The sequence below is a fragment of the Pelobates fuscus genome, chromosome 1 (assembly GCF_036172605.1).
Source record: "Pelobates fuscus isolate aPelFus1 chromosome 1, aPelFus1.pri, whole genome shotgun sequence".
Taxonomy (NCBI): Eukaryota; Metazoa; Chordata; class Amphibia; order Anura; family Pelobatidae; genus Pelobates; species Pelobates fuscus.
The window spans coordinates 341329049-341347878 of record NC_086317.1 but is presented as its reverse complement, the minus strand read 5'-3'; the positions used below and the strand labels follow the sequence as shown (position 1 = coordinate 341347878).

General features: G+C 42.5%; 1 protein-coding gene across 1 annotated transcript in view; it reads right to left on the bottom strand.

Moving 5' to 3' along the window:
* TGDS (TDP-glucose 4,6-dehydratase) overlaps window positions 1–18808 on the bottom strand; it is a 55873-nt gene extending 37065 nt beyond the window's left edge. The window contains exons 1-2 of the mRNA XM_063425775.1: window positions 18568–18808; window positions 1787–1853 (exon numbers count right to left, since the gene is read on the bottom strand). Coding sequence (XP_063281845.1) covers window positions 1787–1853; window positions 18568–18614 — 114 coding nt within the window. The 5' untranslated portion in view covers window positions 18615–18808. The remainder of the gene's footprint in view (window positions 1–1786; window positions 1854–18567) is intronic.
* Window positions 18809–18830: the final 22 nt, after the last annotated feature.

Genomic DNA, 18830 nt, shown 5'->3' with positions numbered 1-18830 from the left:
GCCATGAAGAAGAGTCTATCCACGAGTAATCAATACATTTGGCATTATTCTGTGAGAGCAGCATGAGGTCCATTCTTGAGTAGGTTTTGTGAGGGTGAGAGTAAAAAGAATAATCTAATAACTTTGGGTTAGTTGTTCTCCATATACTGCAGAAATGTTGTGATGCCAAGAGTTTTCTGAGAAATTCTGAATTGGAAAGAAAGTTTCTTTAATTGGCAGTGGGGGTGCAGTCCAAAATGTTATTTAGGATAGCATTAAAGTCACCACCTATCAAAAGTAGAAGAGGTCTGCCGCCTGTTTATTTTTTAAAGGGACACTACAGTCACCAAAACAACTAGAGCTTATTGTATTTGTTCTGGTGAGTAGAATCATTCCCTTCAGGCTTTTTGCTATAAACACAGCCTAGTGATAACTTCACTGTCCACTCCTCAGATGGCCAATAGAGGTGCTTCCTGGGGCAGTGCTGCACAGTGAGCAGCACTCATTCAGTGTCTCCACCGTCTGCATGCAGACCCTGAACTTTCCTCATAGAGATGCATTGATTCAATTTATCTCTATGAGGAGATGCTGATTGGCCAGGGCTGTGTTTGACTTGTGCTGGCTCTGCCCCTGATTTGCTTCCTTGACAGTCTCAGCTATGGGGAAGCATTGGGATTGGCACAGACCACCACTTCTGATGAGGTCAGCAGACAGCAGGCAGGTCAAAGGCAGACAGGGGCAAAACCAGCACCTACAGACTTGGATACAAGTAGGCTTTTACTATATTTAGGGAGGCATGGGGGAGCCAGGGGTGCTAGATGGTGAAAGCAGGAATATATGCTTTAAATTTGTATCAAAATATTGATTGGAAAAAAAAAAACAGTTTATAAAAGATAATAAAAACACTAAATAGAAATTAATTAAGGCAGCTTGTAGGTGGGGACAGTGTTTTCCGGTATCAAGCCATGAAAGCACATTTAGGAGGAGAGAGCTGACAGGAGCTGCAGGACAGGTAAGTTACAGCTCTGCCAGCCCCCCTCTCCCCCCCACTGAACTGCCAATGCTGGACCACCAGGGAAGGAGAGCCTACCTCCCTGCCATGCAAATTGCCATAAAACAGACTATTGACTCGAGTATAAGCCGAGTTGGGGTTTTTTAGCACAAAAAATGTGCTAAAAAACTCGGCTTATACTCGAGTATATACGGTAGATAAAATGAGTACCATTAAATTGGCTAATAGTAGCATTGGATGTTGGGCAAAAGTAACATCCCCAGGACATACTTGGAAACCATAAATACTGTTATTATTCGCCATTATCTAAAAAGGTACTGTAGAGAGTACATGGTTGTGTGATGTAGGTAATTCTTCTAGAAGAAAATATTAACTATGTAGCAGTGCAACAAAGAGATCCTTGTGTTCCCTAAGAATTATCAAGTTACAGTTGTTAGCAAAATAAAATGTAGTATATGGTAGTGGGCAACATGGACATTAGCAGGGTAAACATTTTAACCATGCATACTCCATGTCTGGTAATAGGTACACCAAACATACGTGTGGTTGACAAGATCACCATCATATATTGATCACAATCATATATTTCATCAGTCCAATGGAGTGCATCCTGGGAATTGTAGGATGCTGAATTTCTAGCCTTTCATGTGCATCTCTAATGGTGCACATTACAGAGGATCAAATTTCATCTATATTGCACATGTATAGATAACAGGTAAGCAAAGCAGACCACTCCTCTAGGAGGTTCTCCTTTTCATCAAAACAACTAGAGCGTTTTTCTAGTACAGGCCTTACCTTATCAAGGTTTATAATTAGATAGTCAGCATGGTTTTCCACAAGTGATATGATCATGTGGGAAGCTCTGTGATAGAAAGAGGAAGAAATGAATGGAATTAATTTCTGTAGTATACATGCACATTACCATTGCAAGTTTTTAGGTGTATCACACTATGATTGATCTATTATTATGGAAGAGGTGCAAAACAATTTGTAGATTGAATACAAAGATTTGGACAATATAATTTTAATTATGTGCCATGAATAAGGTTTTGTTTTAATTATGTGTTCCTGTGAGTACTGTATTCCCCAATACACCTTTAGCAGGAGGAGAGGGTGAGTGAGTATATATTACATACATACATACATACACAGTTTACACATTCCTAAACACAAATACACACACCAGTCAAGCCATAAGACTTGCTTTTCCCACAGAAATCTCACTTTAACAGTGCTCTCACTACTGCAAGGGATCCTGGGTAGGTGTGTGCAAATGAGACTGATAATTCCACTTTATACATGGATTCATTGGAGTATGTGTCTGCTGTATACAACAGCTTTAAAACACAACTCAGGAAGAGGCTCAAAGCCAGTTAACCACTCATGGACAGCTGTTTCGTTGTTAATGCAACTGATCAGCATGAGGTTGGCTACTGGCTTGCTATGGAGTTCCATTTATAGAGTGGATTTATGAGACAAAATGTGGTTTGTTGTTGAAGGGGTTTTCAAAAGCCATAAAAAAAAAAACAAGCACTCCTGAGTTGACTATGGATGGTGCAGTAATGAGTGAGTGAGGGCGAGAGAGAGAAAAAAAAATAAAATAAATAAACAAACATGTATTGTCTATTGCTATGCCCAATGCAAAAATAACTGTGGGCAAGTTCATAGCAGCCACAGTATAGCAGTTGTTAAGACCTGCAGTAGTGATGGTGCTGCGGTCTCCTGTTCCTTTCCCAGCTGCTGAGTATTAGTGATTATAGCTCCAGCAGGGGGTAGAGATGAATACAGCTTCCCAGACAATCCTTCCCAGTAGATAGAATATTCCTTCCCCAAACATGAGCCAAGACTTCATGAAGGGTGTAACAGAACTAAAGCTTTATTGAAACAGGCTGGCTTTTATGGGGGATCCTCATGCAAGAGGGCCTCCCAAAACAAACAAACATATTACCAATCACTGTACAGTATTTTTTTAATACACGCCCTCTCTCTGCCTGGGAGATATTGAGATAAGTTAAGGAGTAAATCAATTATCTCCAGGCAAAGGGCACACATTTTCCCCAAAAGTTGGAACACCCCTTTCCCCACAAGGTATCCCCACAAAATACATATCCCCTGATAGCCCCGATCTGGGAGGTAAACATATCCAAATTTCACCCAGATCGGTTCAGGGGTTCTTAAAAAGTGTGGAAGTCCTGTTTTACCGACCACACACGAGGCTCCTGCCCAAAACAGTTCCACGAATTCAGCGTGCGCGGTCGGTCAATTGGGAAAAAGACGAAAAACTGTCAAAATACAGAATATACCCTCCTGGCTCATAGTAGTGATTGTTCCCCTGGTCTGTACGAACATAACTACCGAATGCCGCTCTTCTGGCTGTTCGGTAAGTAGGAGAAGCGGGCGTTCGGTAGTTCACAGCGGTACTTCGTGCGGTCGAGTGTCCGATTTTAGTTCCAGACACTCGACGACCAAGTCCCGCTGACTCGCCTCATGTGAACAAGATGGCCGCCGTTTTCTTTTCCACGTGGCGTTCGGCTATACGAACAGCGGCCATCCAGGGAACATTGGATTGACAGTGCTTTTGATCATAATAAGCCAGGAGGGAGGTCTGGGTTCGGTAGTTGCAAACTGCCGAACTAATAATCCATTGTAGGCAGGAAAAATGAAACAAAATACAAGAAACCAGAAGAAAAGGTCGGATAAAGTCCCTTTTTCTTTACAGTTTACAGAAAATTTCCATTCATAGTGAGGAACAGAATTGTTTCATGGTGTGTTACCAAAAATACAATTATACAGCTTTCCAACTTTTCAATTAGCATTATTAGCAAGGACTGTATATGGCAGACTCGAAGCTTGTCTTTACTCTAGCAGAGCTTTCCAAACCGTGTTCCGTGACACGTTAGTGTTTCGGCTGCGGTGTGTACCGAGAGTGAGGTGTCTGGCCGTGGTGTGCATAAACGGATACGACAGAAGGGGAGCGCATTGCACAGCGTTCCCTTCCTGCGGTTCATTGCATGTAGTGTGGCCAAGCAGGCGGGCTGCGATAGAGTAGCTTCTGTATCTTCTACCTGGTCTGACAGAAAATGCACTGCTAGACCGGGTACATAAAACAGAGACTCCTCTGCCATAGATCACCTGCTCAGCCACGCTACATGGAGAGAGGAGAGGTGGAGCGAGCATGGGTAGGGAGGAAAAAGAAGGGCACAGGAGGGTAAGGAGGCAAAAGAATGGCACAGGAGCAGGAGACACAAATGGGGTAAGGTAAGACACACAGAGGTGCTGTGGAGGGACAAAAAAGACATACAGAAGGGCTTGGGAGGGAAGAGACACACAGAGAGAGGAAAATAAGGCATACAAAGGGAAAGGGGGGAGGGGAGAGACACACAAAAAAGGGTTGGGATATGGTAAGCACCAAAACAACTTTATACCGTTTTAAAATCACACCTCCCTGCATGTGACTTACACAGACTTCCTAAACACTTTCTGTAGAGTTATATAATAATTACACATCCTTTATTGCAAATTCTGTTTAATTTAGAATTTCACATCTCCTGCTCTGTTAATAGCTTACTGGACCCTGCAAGAGCCTTCTGTATGTAATTAAAGTTCAATTTACACGTGAGACGTCAGAGGCATGATCTATACACAAAAAAACTGCTTCATTAAGCTAAACTTGTTTTGGTGACTATAGTGTCACTTAAATATTGTTTGCATACATTATCCCCCTAATGTATCAAAAAGTAAGAGTCATATTTTCACCATAGTTTCCCTTTAATTCACGGACACATATCAGCACTTTAAAAACCTCAGAGGAAGTGAAATTGCTTCCAGGGTTTCTGAGAAGAAAAAAATAAAAAAAGTAATTTATTAGGGCACAAGACCCTCACAAGATTCTATTAAGCTTTGTAGTTACAAAGGGTTACCTCTATCACGAGAAAAAATTAAGTTCACAAAACAAAGTCCGCAAAAGGGTAGAAAACAAAATGTATTTTGTTCTAAAGCCATGACCACATTGCACTTCTCAAACCGTATTTAATTCAGTGTCAATAAGTATCACTGTTGAGACACTATGTTGCCCTAAGGAACATAACCAAAATAATAGCTTGGTTTACTTACTACGTCGATCTAGTGACCCAAGTTCCCAACCGCTAATACTTCAGAAATAAAATCGTATGTACACGCAATATTTAGTTGAGATATATCGTACAATGTTATCAGCGCTATATTAAATTGCGGAACTTCATTCTGTCTATCAGTAATGCCCCCATCAGAAGTTATTTGCTAGTACAGGTAATCCATAGGGCCTGCTCATATTTCGGGATGAGCTTTTGGTTTGGTATGCCAGCTACAGGCAATTAAAGTGAAAGTAATTATATTAATGATTATAATTATTTTAAGCACTGAAGTGGTTTATTCAGTAACTTTTGAAAATTATTTATTCATAATATTTATGGTTTAAAAAAAAAAAAAAAAAAAAATGGATGAGCGCTGATTACTAATATTTGAGTCTGTTAGAGATGGATTCTAAATGAAAACTCGCCAATATATTTCAAGGGAATTTTGATGAAGCCAGAACAATACACACATTTAATCTCACGCACATTGGCGTACACACTATCCATGGGGCCCCGGTGCAAAACTGATCCATTTAGGTGCAGGAGGGCGACTTTCCCTAGGGTCCAGTGGTGGCTCAGGTTGATGGGAGTCAGAGTTCCCACTCTGACTCCCTCCTCTGCTTCCTCCCGCGTGGGCTCTGTGTATGCTGTGAGGAGTGACCAGGGCTGTCACTTCCCCCCAGCATGTGATGAAAATCCATACTCATCGCGTGGCCCTAACAGGATGGGCCACCCGATGGGCTCCTTGAACAGCAGCCTCAGCGGTTTACTGTGCGGGCCGGGGCCACAAAACATGACGGCGGGCACCCGATCACAGGGGTCCGCAGGGCGTCTGGGTCCCCTGGAGTGACGGGCCCGTTTGCAGCTGCGAACCCTTTATGTACGCCACTGGCTCCAACTATGATTTGAGCCAATGGGCAAAATCTCTGTGTTGAGATTGGGGAGTTGGTCTTGCGAGACCAGCTATTATAACTATATCTAAGGCCAGCACCTGACCCTGAACAGCCAGTTCTTTGACCCTGGTCAGGGGCTTGATTAAGAGAAGATGTGAACATAATTGTGAAACATACCTAGCCAGCCACAAATTGTGATTCCTTGAAACAAAAGACTCCCTATGAGAGCTAAAAACATAAAAAGAAAAAAGCCACCTAAGTACTGTAGTGTGGGAGTTCTTTAATAATAGGGCTGACAGTTTATTCTTTGTGACCGAGACCCAAGAATGCTAGTAAATATAGAATATGTTACCATATTCCTGAAGAAATTCATGGGTAGTAGCAGAGGGAAATAAAAGGAGGAAGTTGAACAAAAAAATATATTGCATATTGTAGAGAAAGAAACTTGAATTTTAAAGTATCTTGCGGGAAAGCAGGAGCAAAAAGGCAATACAAGATTACAGGGTAGTTGACCCTCGGGATATCTGAAATTAAGGCATCGCATGTAAGCCAACAATTGGTTGTATATCCTTATAATGCCTGAAGAAATGCATAGAAAAGTGGCATACATAAGCCATGAAAGTAAACCCCCTCTAAGTGTATGAGCATCATAACAAAACATAATTATTCTAATAACGACTATGTAGTTCTAATGAATGTAAAATAAATTAGGACACCTTATAACTACGAAGAATAACATACAAAGTAGAATAATTACACTGCTCCTGACATGTGAAAAATCCTATATACATGGTAGCCCATAAGATTTCTTAACCGAATTGTGTCTAATACCCAAACTTGTCTGAAATATTTAGGGGGAAAACTTATGAATGACTGTCCACTAGATTACACACAATTATTGTAATTACCAAAATTCTAATCTAACAATATCCATTCCATACGAAACAAAACTGAAATGTACGAATGTAACAGGACTAAGCATAACAAGCATGAAATAGGAACAAATTAACAAGGTTTATACGAAAAGGTAGCAAATAGACAAATGAACCATGAACAGTGAATGTAATACAAAAGAACTGAAATCTTACGCACGGTTTTTATGGCCGAACACATGTAGGGAGAGTAACCCTGTGTAATGCCAGAACGGTGGGAATAGCCCGAACGCGGCTATCCTCGCCTGTTACCTGAAGATCCATTTGTGTTGTTTGAGCGAGAGGCAATTTGTCTGAAATTTCGTGTGAAACATGTAGTGATGAACTCCGAGAACGCTGAAACAGACGGGAGCTGCAAACAGAGGCCGGAACCAGAAAGACAGGTCACGGAGGAAATGGGTGAACTGATCGCCACGGCAAAGGTAAGAAGGGGGGTGTAGGGTTTTATAGGAAATCTAACTCCTCCCATAAATACAGGCCTGCGGCCTTTAAACTGTTTACAGGCTCAAAAGTGAGTTTAGTTTAACCTGACAATTAATAAATAGATAGTCAAATGCAAATCATTGGCATTATCTCGGCTCTGCAAGAAGTCCAATTTGAATACCTTCTCCTTAGGACTGAGGTAATCCAAAAATTAATTTAAGTAAATCAACAGCCCCCTCCCAAATTGTAAAATGATTTATTTATTTTTTTATTTTATTTGATTATTATTATTTTTTTTAAATCACACGGTTACACTATGTATGGTCTTGTCTTGATATTTTGCTATTTGAAATGTGTTACTTCCATGAAATTGAAAACACCTGACACTGATCCATACTGTTTAAAGGACCACTCTACCAATAAATCACTTCACATTAGAATTACAGTTTATAAAAGTGCAACTGCCTGACAGTCATGGGTTTCTTCCTGCTTCCATTAGCTCCCTTGAAGTACTAGATGTGGCAGGCATGCTCTACTTGAGCGCGTGTGCCCCCTCCTTCATACCTTAGAGCAGAGTGCTGTAGGTGGCCAGCAGGCACGTGCATGGAGGGAGACATTCAGTGGCTTCTCGATGAGAAGCCTTTGACTGGCTTTTTCCCCATAAAGAGACTGAAAGTCTCTTCCAGGAAAGAAAGGGGAGCATAGGCAGAGGCTGCAGTTCATATGAAACGCAGCTTTTGCAATATCTTTTAAGACATACCCCAGTGGATACATGCATGAATTCATTGTGGGTATATCTACTAAACAAGGCTTATTTCATATTTTGCCCATTTGGTCAGTGAAGTGTTCCCTTAAGTATCTTTTTGTCTTTGGTTTCTTTGGTAGAGAAGACACTTTTTTTGTGGCATAGCCATTTTCAGTGATGGTTAAGATATTTTAGTGCTAGTATCACGTATCTATATAGAGTAGCTGGTGACTTGCTAGCTTGCTTTTACATTCATGTTGCATTGATCAGTATATATTCATAGAGATATGTTCTTAAAATGTCATTGTAGCGGAGCACCCTGACTCCGCCAAACACGCTTCCTAGCGATTGCCGGAACACCATCAGCACTTCAGCCACTGCAGCTTGGCTGGGGTCTCGCGTTGCTTCCTGTGGTCAAAGCTCTCCTTCCAGGCAGGTATCATCCTCTGACGATTCCACTGCAGCTCTGCTTCCAGTGGTTATAGTTACTGCCTTTACAAAGGCAATTAGATGACACAAAACTTTGTCAAATAATACAATGTGAGCAAGATATTACTTTGCTGCAGAGGGATTTAGATAGACTGGAGGACTGGGCACTCGAATGGCAGATGAAATTTAATGTTGAAAAATGCAAAGTTATGCACTTCGGCGTAAAGAATACACAAACAATGTATACCCTTAATGGAAGCGAATTAGGGATAACAACACACGAAAAGGACTTGGGAATTGTTATAGACAACAAACTATGCAACAATGTGCAATGTCAATCAGCAGTGGCCAAGGCCAGTAGGGTATTGTCATGCATGAAAAAGGGCATTCATTCTCGGGACGAGAATATCATTTTGCCTCTTTATAAATCACTGGTAAGACCACACATTGAATATGCTGTGCAATTTTGGGCACCTGCTCTAAAGAAGGATATTATGGCACTAGAAAAAGTGCAGAGGCGGGCTACAAAATTAATAAAAGGAATGGAACATATCAGCTATGAAGAAAGGTTAACAAATTTAAACCTATTTAGTTTAGAAAAACGTCGCCTGAGAGGGGATATGATAACATTATACAAATATATTCGAGGCCAATACAAACCATTGTGTGGAAATCTATTCACAAACCGGACTTTGCATAGGACACGAGGTCATGCGTTTAGACTAGAAGAAAGAAGATTTTGTCTAAGGCAAAGGAAAGGTTTTTTTACTGTAAGAACAATAAGGATGTGGAATTCTCTGCCTGGAGAAGTGGTTTTATCAGAGTCCATACAGATGTTCAAACAGCTACTAGATGCATACTTGCAAAAACAGAATATTCAAGGATATAATCTTTCAATATAGGGTAATAACTGCTTGATCCAAAATTGGAAGTGCTTCAAACTGGGTTTTTTTTTTTGCCTTCTTTTGGATCAACAGCAAAAAACATATGTGAGGAAGGCTGAACTTGATGGACGCAAGTCTCTTTTCAGCTATGTAACTATGTAACTATGTAATTGCCGCTCTCAAGCCTAGCTCACTTGATTTATCCCAGAGCTAGAGGGATCAGATCGTGCAGCCAGCCAACAGGTCCAAAGACTGTCACTGGGATTCCCAAAAATCCACACGGGACACAAGTTCCAAATAGAACTAAAAACATTATTTTACTCAGGACTAGTGCATATGTTCATTACATCAACCTTGCTGTGACAAACTTAATAAAATACAAATACCAAAACATGTCAGAAAACATACAGGAAATTATAATAACATATTAAAGGGACACTATAGTCACCTGAACAACTTCAGCTTAATGAGGTTGTTCAGGTGAGTGCTACAGCTCCCTGCAGCCTTTTTCTCGTAAGCACTGTATTTTCATAGAAAATACAGTGTTTACATTGAAAGCTAGGAACACCTCCAGTTGCATGCGCACCAGATCGTGGTGACTCTTCTCTGAGAGAAGCGACTGATAGAGTCCCCCGATTTCGTCATTTTGACGAAAAAGGGGGCGCGGCATGGCTGGGAGCTCGGCGCTGGATGGAGGTAAGTTTATATGATAAGAAAGCTTCGAAAATTATTTTTATTAACTGTAAGTTCATATAAAAGCAAGAAGGAAGGCTGGGGGACCTGTCTTTCTTGTTTTTATATGTAGACTATAGTGTCCCTTTAATAAAGCTGTGGGGAAGGCAATAATTAACCCAAAGTATCTCTCCTGCCTGCAGAATTAGCAATATGCAAAGCTACTCGGATATGCAAATTAATAAGCCTTGCGATTCAGGTAGTGCATATATCTGTTGCTATCAACAGAGGGCACTATACAGGATCCATAGCTAAATCCACCTAATTGGTAGCAAGCATCAGCAGGACAGGAGAGCACACAAACAATTAACAATACCAGTGGCGTACATACCAGGGTCGCAGGGGTCGCAGGGTATGTACGCAATGGGCCAGCCTCTTCTCCTGGGGGGGCCCAGGAGCCGGCCACCTCCGGCCCCCCCGAGGCTGGTCCTGGTTACACCCGGCGGGCAGTCAGGCTGGCCAGTGCGCGAGGGAGCACTCTCCCCTGAGTGCTTCCTCTTCAGCTCCCTCACGCACCGTACTGATACCGGAGCCGGAAGATGACGTCATCTTCCAGCGCTGGTATCAGTACGCGGCGCGCGAGGGAGCTGAAGAGGAAGCACTCAGGGGAGAGTGCTCCCTCGCGCGCCGGCCGGCCAGCCTGACTGACTGACTGACTGCCCGCCGGGTGACCGGCCCCCCAGGAGCCCAGCAGCACCACTGGACCCCAGGGAATCCCCTCAGCACTCCAAAAGGTAGGGAGGCTGGGGGATTAAAGTTAAAAAAAAAATGTGTTACTGTGAGTGATACTGTGAGTGTGAGTGTTACTGTGAGTGTGAGTATTAGTGTTAGTGTGAGTGTCACTGTGTGTGTTAGTGTCACTGTGTGTGTTAGTGTGTGTGTTAGTGTTACTGTGAGTGTTAGTGTTACTGTGAGTGTTAGTGTTACTGTGAGTGTTAGTGTTACTGTGAGTGTGTGTCTGCCAGTGAGTGTCAGTGAGTGTGTTACTGTGTGTGTCTGTTACTGAGTGTGTTTGTGAGTCTGTTTGATGTCTGTTAGTGAGTGTGTGTTTGTCAGTGAGAGTGTATGTATGTCTGTCGCTGAGTGTGTCTCTGTCAGTAAATGTGTGTGTCTTTTAGCTAGTGTGTATGCGTCTGTCTTCAGCACTTACCTTTCTCCAGCGCCGGACTCCCTTGGCGCTGGGGATCCCTCCGCCGCTCAGCTCCGAATGCACGGCAAGAGCCGTGCGCGCATTCAAACCGCCCATAGGTAAGCATTACTCAATGCTTTCCTATGGACGTTCAGTGTCTTAGAATCGCGGAAGCTCCTCTAGCGGCTGTCAGTGAGACAGCCGCTAGAGGCTGGATTAACCCTTAGTGAAACATAGTTTCTCTGAAACTGCTATGCTTTTAGCTGCAGGGTTAAAACTAGAGGGACCTGACACCCAGACCACTTAATTGAGCTGATGTGATCTGGGTGTCTGTAGTGGTGCATCTGCATGCACTGGTGTACATACCGCGGTCGCAGGGGTCGCAACCCTGCAACCCCTGCGACCAGGTGCCCGCCGCCATGTGTTGCGGCCCCGGCCTGCGCAGAGTAAGCGTGCGGGGGGGGCCCACGGATCAATTTTCGCACCGGGGCCCCATAGGTCATGTGTACGCCACTGAACAATACATACATATAACACATACAATACACACACCTTGCACCTACAATGGACACAGGGTGACTTAAACATAGGAATCCTCCAGGGATTTAATTAAAGTGTCCATCTTATGTTCGCAGTGATGGTGACTACCATAAGTACAGCAAATCCGTTGCCGATGCAAAATCAGTCAAGTTCAGATAATCACAAATTCTCTATGTTAAAGGATCGCTATATGTATTCCTGACCCTATAGTGTTAAAATCACCATCTAGCCCCCCTGGGCCCCTCATGCCTAAATAAATATAGAAAAATCTTACTGTATTCAAGTCTGAAGTGGTAACTCTGCATGCTGTTTGCCTCAGAAAAACAAGCAGTCTGCTGACATCATCAGCCTGATCCAATCACAATGCTTCCCCCATAGGATTGGTTGAGACTGACAAGGAGGCAGATCAGTGGCAGAGCCAGCATGATTCAAACACAGCCCTGGCCAATCAGCATATCCTCATAGAGATGAATTGAATTAATGAATCTCTATGAGTAAAGTTCAGTGTCTGCATGCAGAGGGAGGAGACACTGAATGTGTGGATGCATTTTAGGCAGACATGACCCAGGAAGGATCTCTAACAGCCATCTGAGGAGTGGCCAGTGAAGTTATCACTAGGCTGTAATGTAAACACTGTATTTTCTCTGAAAAGACAGTGTTTACAGCAAAAAGCCTGCAGGTAATGATTTTACTCACCAGAACAAATTCAATAAGCTGTAGTTGTTCTGGTGACTATAGTGTCCCTATAATGCTCAGTAAAAGTGGTATATTTCCTTTCATATCAAGTTTCCTGACATCTTTAGGATGGTTTAATTTAAGAAACCTAAATGAATGAAAATATTATTTCTCTTCTTAAGGGCTAGTACACATCCAGAAGCAATCTAAAATGTATCCTTATGTGCAGCATTTCAGACTGAAATGCTATACATACAGACTCCAAGCACCATAACCACTTCAAAACACTAAAGTAACAATGTTGCTTCAGCTAACGATCTAACTCTAGTGTAGTTCCGCAGTGAGACGAGAAAGCTGTTCCATGATGCCCTGTCACATGCCAGGCACCTAGCAGAGAAACGCTGTACATGAGCATAATCAATTGACCTTAACTCTAGCAGGTTTGCCCAGCAGAATATAATAAAGAAAAAATATACTACTGATAATTTTTTAATATTTTTAGAATAGCCTATAGCTAACTTTAAGTTAACTATTAGGTTATATTAAAATTGGAGAAGTGACAGTTCCTCTTCAATGGAACACTACTAACTCCATAACAACGTTACGTTAGCTCATCAAAATTGTTAAGGGGCCAGGAGTGTACAAGAGCAATTTCACCCTCATGAGTTAAATAGCTATGTGCAGTGATTTAACTCAGACTGCTGGTGGAACACCAGCTACCGTATATACTCGAGTATAAGCCGACCCGAATATAAGCCGAGGCCCCTAATTTTTCCCCAAAAAACTGGGAAAACTTATTGACTCGAGTATAAGACTAGGGTGGGAAATGCAGCAGCTACTGGTAAATTTCTAAATAAAATTAGATCCTAAAAAAAATATATTAATTGAATATTTATTTACAGTGTGTGTATAATGAATGCAGTGTGTGCGTATGAGTGCAGCGTGTGTATGAGTGCAGCGTGTGTATGAGTGCAGTGTGTGTGTGTATGAGTGCAGCGTGTGTGTGTATGAATGCAGTGTGTGTGAGTGCAGTGTGTGTGTGTGAGTGCAGTGTGTGTGTATGAGTGCAGTGTGTGTGTGTATGAATGCAGTGTGTGTATGAATGCAGTGTGTGCAGGGCCGGTGCAAGGATATTTGCCCCCCCCCCCATATGTCCTGACCTCCCCTCCTCCTCCCTCAGTGGTCCTTACCTCCCCACCCCCGTGTTCCTTCACCCCCCTCCCCCAGTGGTCCTGACTCACCCCTCCCCTAGTGGTCTTACCCTCCCCTCCCCTAGTGGTCCTTACCCTCCCCTCCCCTAGTGGTCCTTACCCTCCCCTCCCCTAGTGGTCCTTACTTCCCCCTCCCCTCCCCTAGTGGTCCTTACTTCCCCCTCCCCTCCCCTAGTGGTCCTTACTTCCCCCTCCCCTCCCCTAGTGGTCCTTACTTCCCCCTCCCCTCCCCTAGTGGTCCTTACTTCCCCCTCCCCTCCACTAGTGGTCCTTATCCCCCCCTCCCTCCCATAGTGGTCCTTATCCCCCCCTCCCTCCCATAGTGGTCCTTATCCCCCCCTCCCTCCCATAGTGGTCCTTATCCCCCTCCCTCCCATAGTGGTCCTTATCCCCCCCCTCCCTCCCTCCCTCCCTCCCATAGTGGTCCTTATCCCCCCCTCCACCCCTCCCATAGTGGTCCTTATCCCCCCCTCCCTCCCATAGTGTTCCTTTTCTCTCCCCCTCCCTCCCATAGTGGTCCTTATCCCACCCCCCTCCCTCCGATAGTGGTACTTATCCCCCCCTCCCTTCCATAGTGGTCCTTATTCCCCCCCCTCCCTCCCATAGTGTTCCTTTTCTCCCCCCCTCCCTCCCATAGTGGTCCTTATCCCCCCCCTCCCTCCAATAGTGGTCCTTATACCCCCCCTCCCTCCCATAGTGGTCCTTATACCCCCCCTCCCTCCCATAGTGGTCCTTATCCCACCCCCTCCCTCCCATAGTGGTCCTTATACCCCCCTCCCTCCCACAGTGGTCCTTATACCCCCTTTTTTTATTATTATTTTTTTTATTATTATTATTATTTTTTATTATTATTTCTTATTTTATTTATATTTTTATTTATTTTTCGTCCCCCCTCCCTGCTTGATACATGGCAGGGAGGGGGGCTCTCCTTCCCTGGTGGTCCAGTGGCAGTTCAGTGGGGGGGAGAGGGGGGCTGGCAGAGCTGTAACTTACCTGTTCTGCAGCTCCTGTCAGCTCTCTCCTCCTCCGCGCCGTCCGTTCTGCTCTTCTGTCAGCTCCCAGTGTAAGTCTCGCGATACAGTGGGAGCTGACCGAGGTGCTGACCGGACGGCGCGGAGGAGGAGAGAGCTGACAGGAGCTGCAGAACAGGTAAGTTACAGCTCTGCCAGCCCCCCTCTCCCCCCAGTCTGTATTATGGCAATGCAAATTGCCATAACACAGACCTTGACTCGAGTATAAGCCGAGTTGGGGTTTTTCAGCCCAAAAAATGGGCTGAAAAACTCGGCTTATACTCAAGTATATACGGTAGTTATTCCATAAATGTCCTGTGGACAGAGGTTTATGGGAGGATACCAGATCTCTCAGAAAAGAACAGTTATTTAAATGTGCTTAGGGATTTGAGAAAGTGCGCAAGAATTTTTTTTTCCCCTTTGGTTTTTATTGTATGTATTGGGGCTGATGTGTACTATAGTCATTGCTGCCGCCCAGGAGTAGTGGGAGTTTGAGCGCAGTACTTCATTTTCAATGTTTGTATTTGCTTTTGTAGTACACAGCCTCCTGGTTGGCGCAGACACTTTCTGTACCTCCTGAAACTTGCTGTTAAAGTGTTGAAGCTTTAGGACCTTAACCCCATTACGGCGTTCTATGCCGTCCCGCATTAAATGGGCTTTAAAGCCGTTGCGGCGGCATAGAACGCCGTAACAGCTTGCAGCCCCAGGAGGTCCCTGTGATCCTCTTTGGGAGGACTGCCTAACAGCTCAGGCAGCCCTCCTACGACAAGTCAGGCCTCCGGGGGCCATGTGACGATATTATTGTTGTAATATGTTTTACTGCTTTGAAACACTTATGTTTGTGTTCAGTGAAGTCTCCCAAGTATAACAGTACCCACCATGTACATGTTTTATGGCGTTTTGGAAAGTTAGAGAGTCAAATATAAGGTTTGCATTTCATTTTTTAGCATTGAAATCTGCCAGATTGGTTATGTTGCCTTTGAGACCGTATGGTAGCCCAGGAATGAGAATTACCCCCATGATGACATACCATTTGCAAAAGTAGACAACCCAAGGTATTGCAAATGGGGCATGTCCAGTCATTTTTAGTAGCCACTTAGTCACAAACACTGGCCAAATATTAGTTTTTTGCTTTTTTTCACACAAAAACAAATATGAAGGCTAACTTTGGCCAGTGTTTGTGACTAAGTGGCTACTAAAAAAGACTGGACATACCCAGCTTTCAATACCTTAAGTTGTCTACTTTTGCAAATGGTATGCCATCATCGGGGCAATTCTCATTCCTGGGCTACCACACAGTTTCAAAGGTAACATTACCAATCTGGCAAATTTCAATGTGAAAAAACTAAAAAAATGGAATGTACTATATTTGACCCTGTAACTTTCCAAAACACAGTAAGTGTGGGTGCACTTAATGTGACAGCGGTGAATAACGGTTGGACAGACAAATAGCGCAAATTCCAGTTTTTGTTTACGTTTTGTTTTGATCAGAACGTGCACTATTGACTCCGTCCTGAAAGGGTTAAAAAAGTGTTTCTTTGTTATGACTACATTGTTTATTTTGTTTGTCTATTTAACCCCTTAAGACCGGAGGGCGTACTATTACGTCCTTTTAAAAGCGGCTCTAAACGCCGCCGGACGTAATAGTACGCCCTCCGGTTTTTAGTAACTTACCCGGTCGCTGGCGGTCCCACGCCGGCGATCGCGGTTCGGGGGACTCCCAGGGAGCCCCCCGCGGCACGTCCGCCCTCCAGGAGCCCTCCCGGCCATGTGAGAGTGAGGTCCTTGCGAGGACCTCACAATCACATGGCCGGTATAGCTGCCTGCTGCATTGCCAGCAGGGGGACCAACTGTAATGACAGTTGGTCCCCCTGCTGGCTGAAAATCAAATAAAAATGTTTTAAAACAGTGTAAAAATAAATAAATTATATACTTAGATCATATATATATATTATATATATATGATCTAAGTATATATATACACATATACACACATACACATACACCGTCTAGGTGTATTTTAATATTAATATATATATAATTATATATATATTAATATCAAATTACACGTAGACTGATACCGATTAAATATATATATAATTATTGTTATATATATATTTATAAATAATATAAAAAAAATTAATATGTAAATACGTAAAAAAATTAAATAAAAAAATTAAAAATAAAATATTAAAAAATATATAGATGTGTTTTATTTCGTTCTAACTGTATTCTGATATTAATATATATATATTTATATCAAAATACACTTATAACGAAATAATATATATATCTATATACATAAATATATACGTATATATCACTATATATACCTATATATAAATAAAAATATTAAAAAATATATATATATATACGTATATATACACATATGTATATATATACATATATTAATTCTACACATATATTTATGTAATAATTTTACATAATTAGGTATCCTAATTAATTACAATTAGCGGGACCTGCCTGACCACCCATGCCGAAAGTATAGGGAATTTAATTTGCTAGCACTATATTTAACCCTATAACTTTCCAAGACACCATAAAACCTGTACATGGGGGGTACTGTTTTACTCGGGAGACTTCGCTGAACACAAATATTAGTGTTTCAAAACAGTAAAATGTATTACAACCATGATATCGCCAGTAAAAGTGACGTTTTTTGCATTTTTCACGCACAAACAGCACTTACAGGGACGATATTATTGCTGCAATACTTTTTACTGTTTTGAAACACAAATATTTGTGTTCAGCGAAGTCTCCTGAGTACAACAGTACCCCTCATGTACAGGTTTTATGGTGTTTTCAAAAATTACAGCGTCAAATATAAGGCTTGTGTTTAATTTTTTTCACATTAAAATTCGCCAGATTGCTTACGTTGCCTTTATGACCCTATGGTAGCCCAAGAATGAAAATTACCCCTATGATGGCATACCATTTGCAATAGTAGACAACCAAAGGTATTGCAAATGGGGTATGTCCAGTCTTTTTTAGTAGCCACTTAGTCACAAACACTGGCCAAAATTGGCGTTTTTTGCATTTTTCACACACAAACAAATACAAACGCTAACTTTGGCCAGTGTTTGTGACCAAATGGCTACTAAAAAAGACTGGACATCGCTTATTTGCAATACCTTGGGTCGTCTACTATTGCAAATGGTATGCCATTATGGGTGTAAATTTATTTCCTGGGCTACTATACAGTCTCAAAGGCAACGTAACCAATCTGGCGAATTTCAATTTCAAATGTAACACGCTATATTTGACCCTGTAACTTCCCAAAACACCATAAAACCTGTACATAGGGGGTACTGTTTTACACGTGAGACTTTGCTGAATACAAATATGTGTATTTTATTGCAGTAAAAGCAAACAGTATTATGACATTGACAGTTAAAATTTCATGAAGAACGAAAAAAATAAAAAAAAATCTTATTTTCTCCCATTCTCCCATTTTTTTCATATTAAATTATGTTTCATAGCTAAATATTTGATATTAAATGAAAGCCCTGTTTCCCCTGAATAAAATGATATATAATAAGGGGGGGTGCATTTAATATGAAAGAGGTGAATTACGGTTGGACAGACATATAGCGCAAATGCCAGGTTTTGTTTACGTTTTATTTCGTTCACAACTTGTACATTTGGCTGCGGTGTTAAGGGGTTAAACAGATTAAAACATCTGTAGCCATGTAAATGGGGAGCCAGACATTGCAGAATGGCCACCCATAGTAATGTAATGTATAATGTGAGTCACTGACCCAGGCACTCTCTGCCCAGCCTGGGCTACTCTCACAATAACTTCCTACACCCATGCCTGGTGCCCATTATCCGCTTACTTACATGAAGCCCGCCCCGCCTGTCACCAGCAGCCTCTTACAGAATCCCATTTCGCACCCACAGCGGCTTCTAACGTTCAATGCAGGTACCGGCGGCAGTCAGACAGCGCTGCCATCAACCAGCCGCTCACACACAGGCACAGCAATCCACCCCCGTAAACCGCATCCATTGCCAACCTCTGTGGCAACGTCGCAAAAATTATGCCTTGGCAGTCCTACTTTACAGCTTTACCTGACAACGTACACGTCGCAGGAACAGAGCTTCCC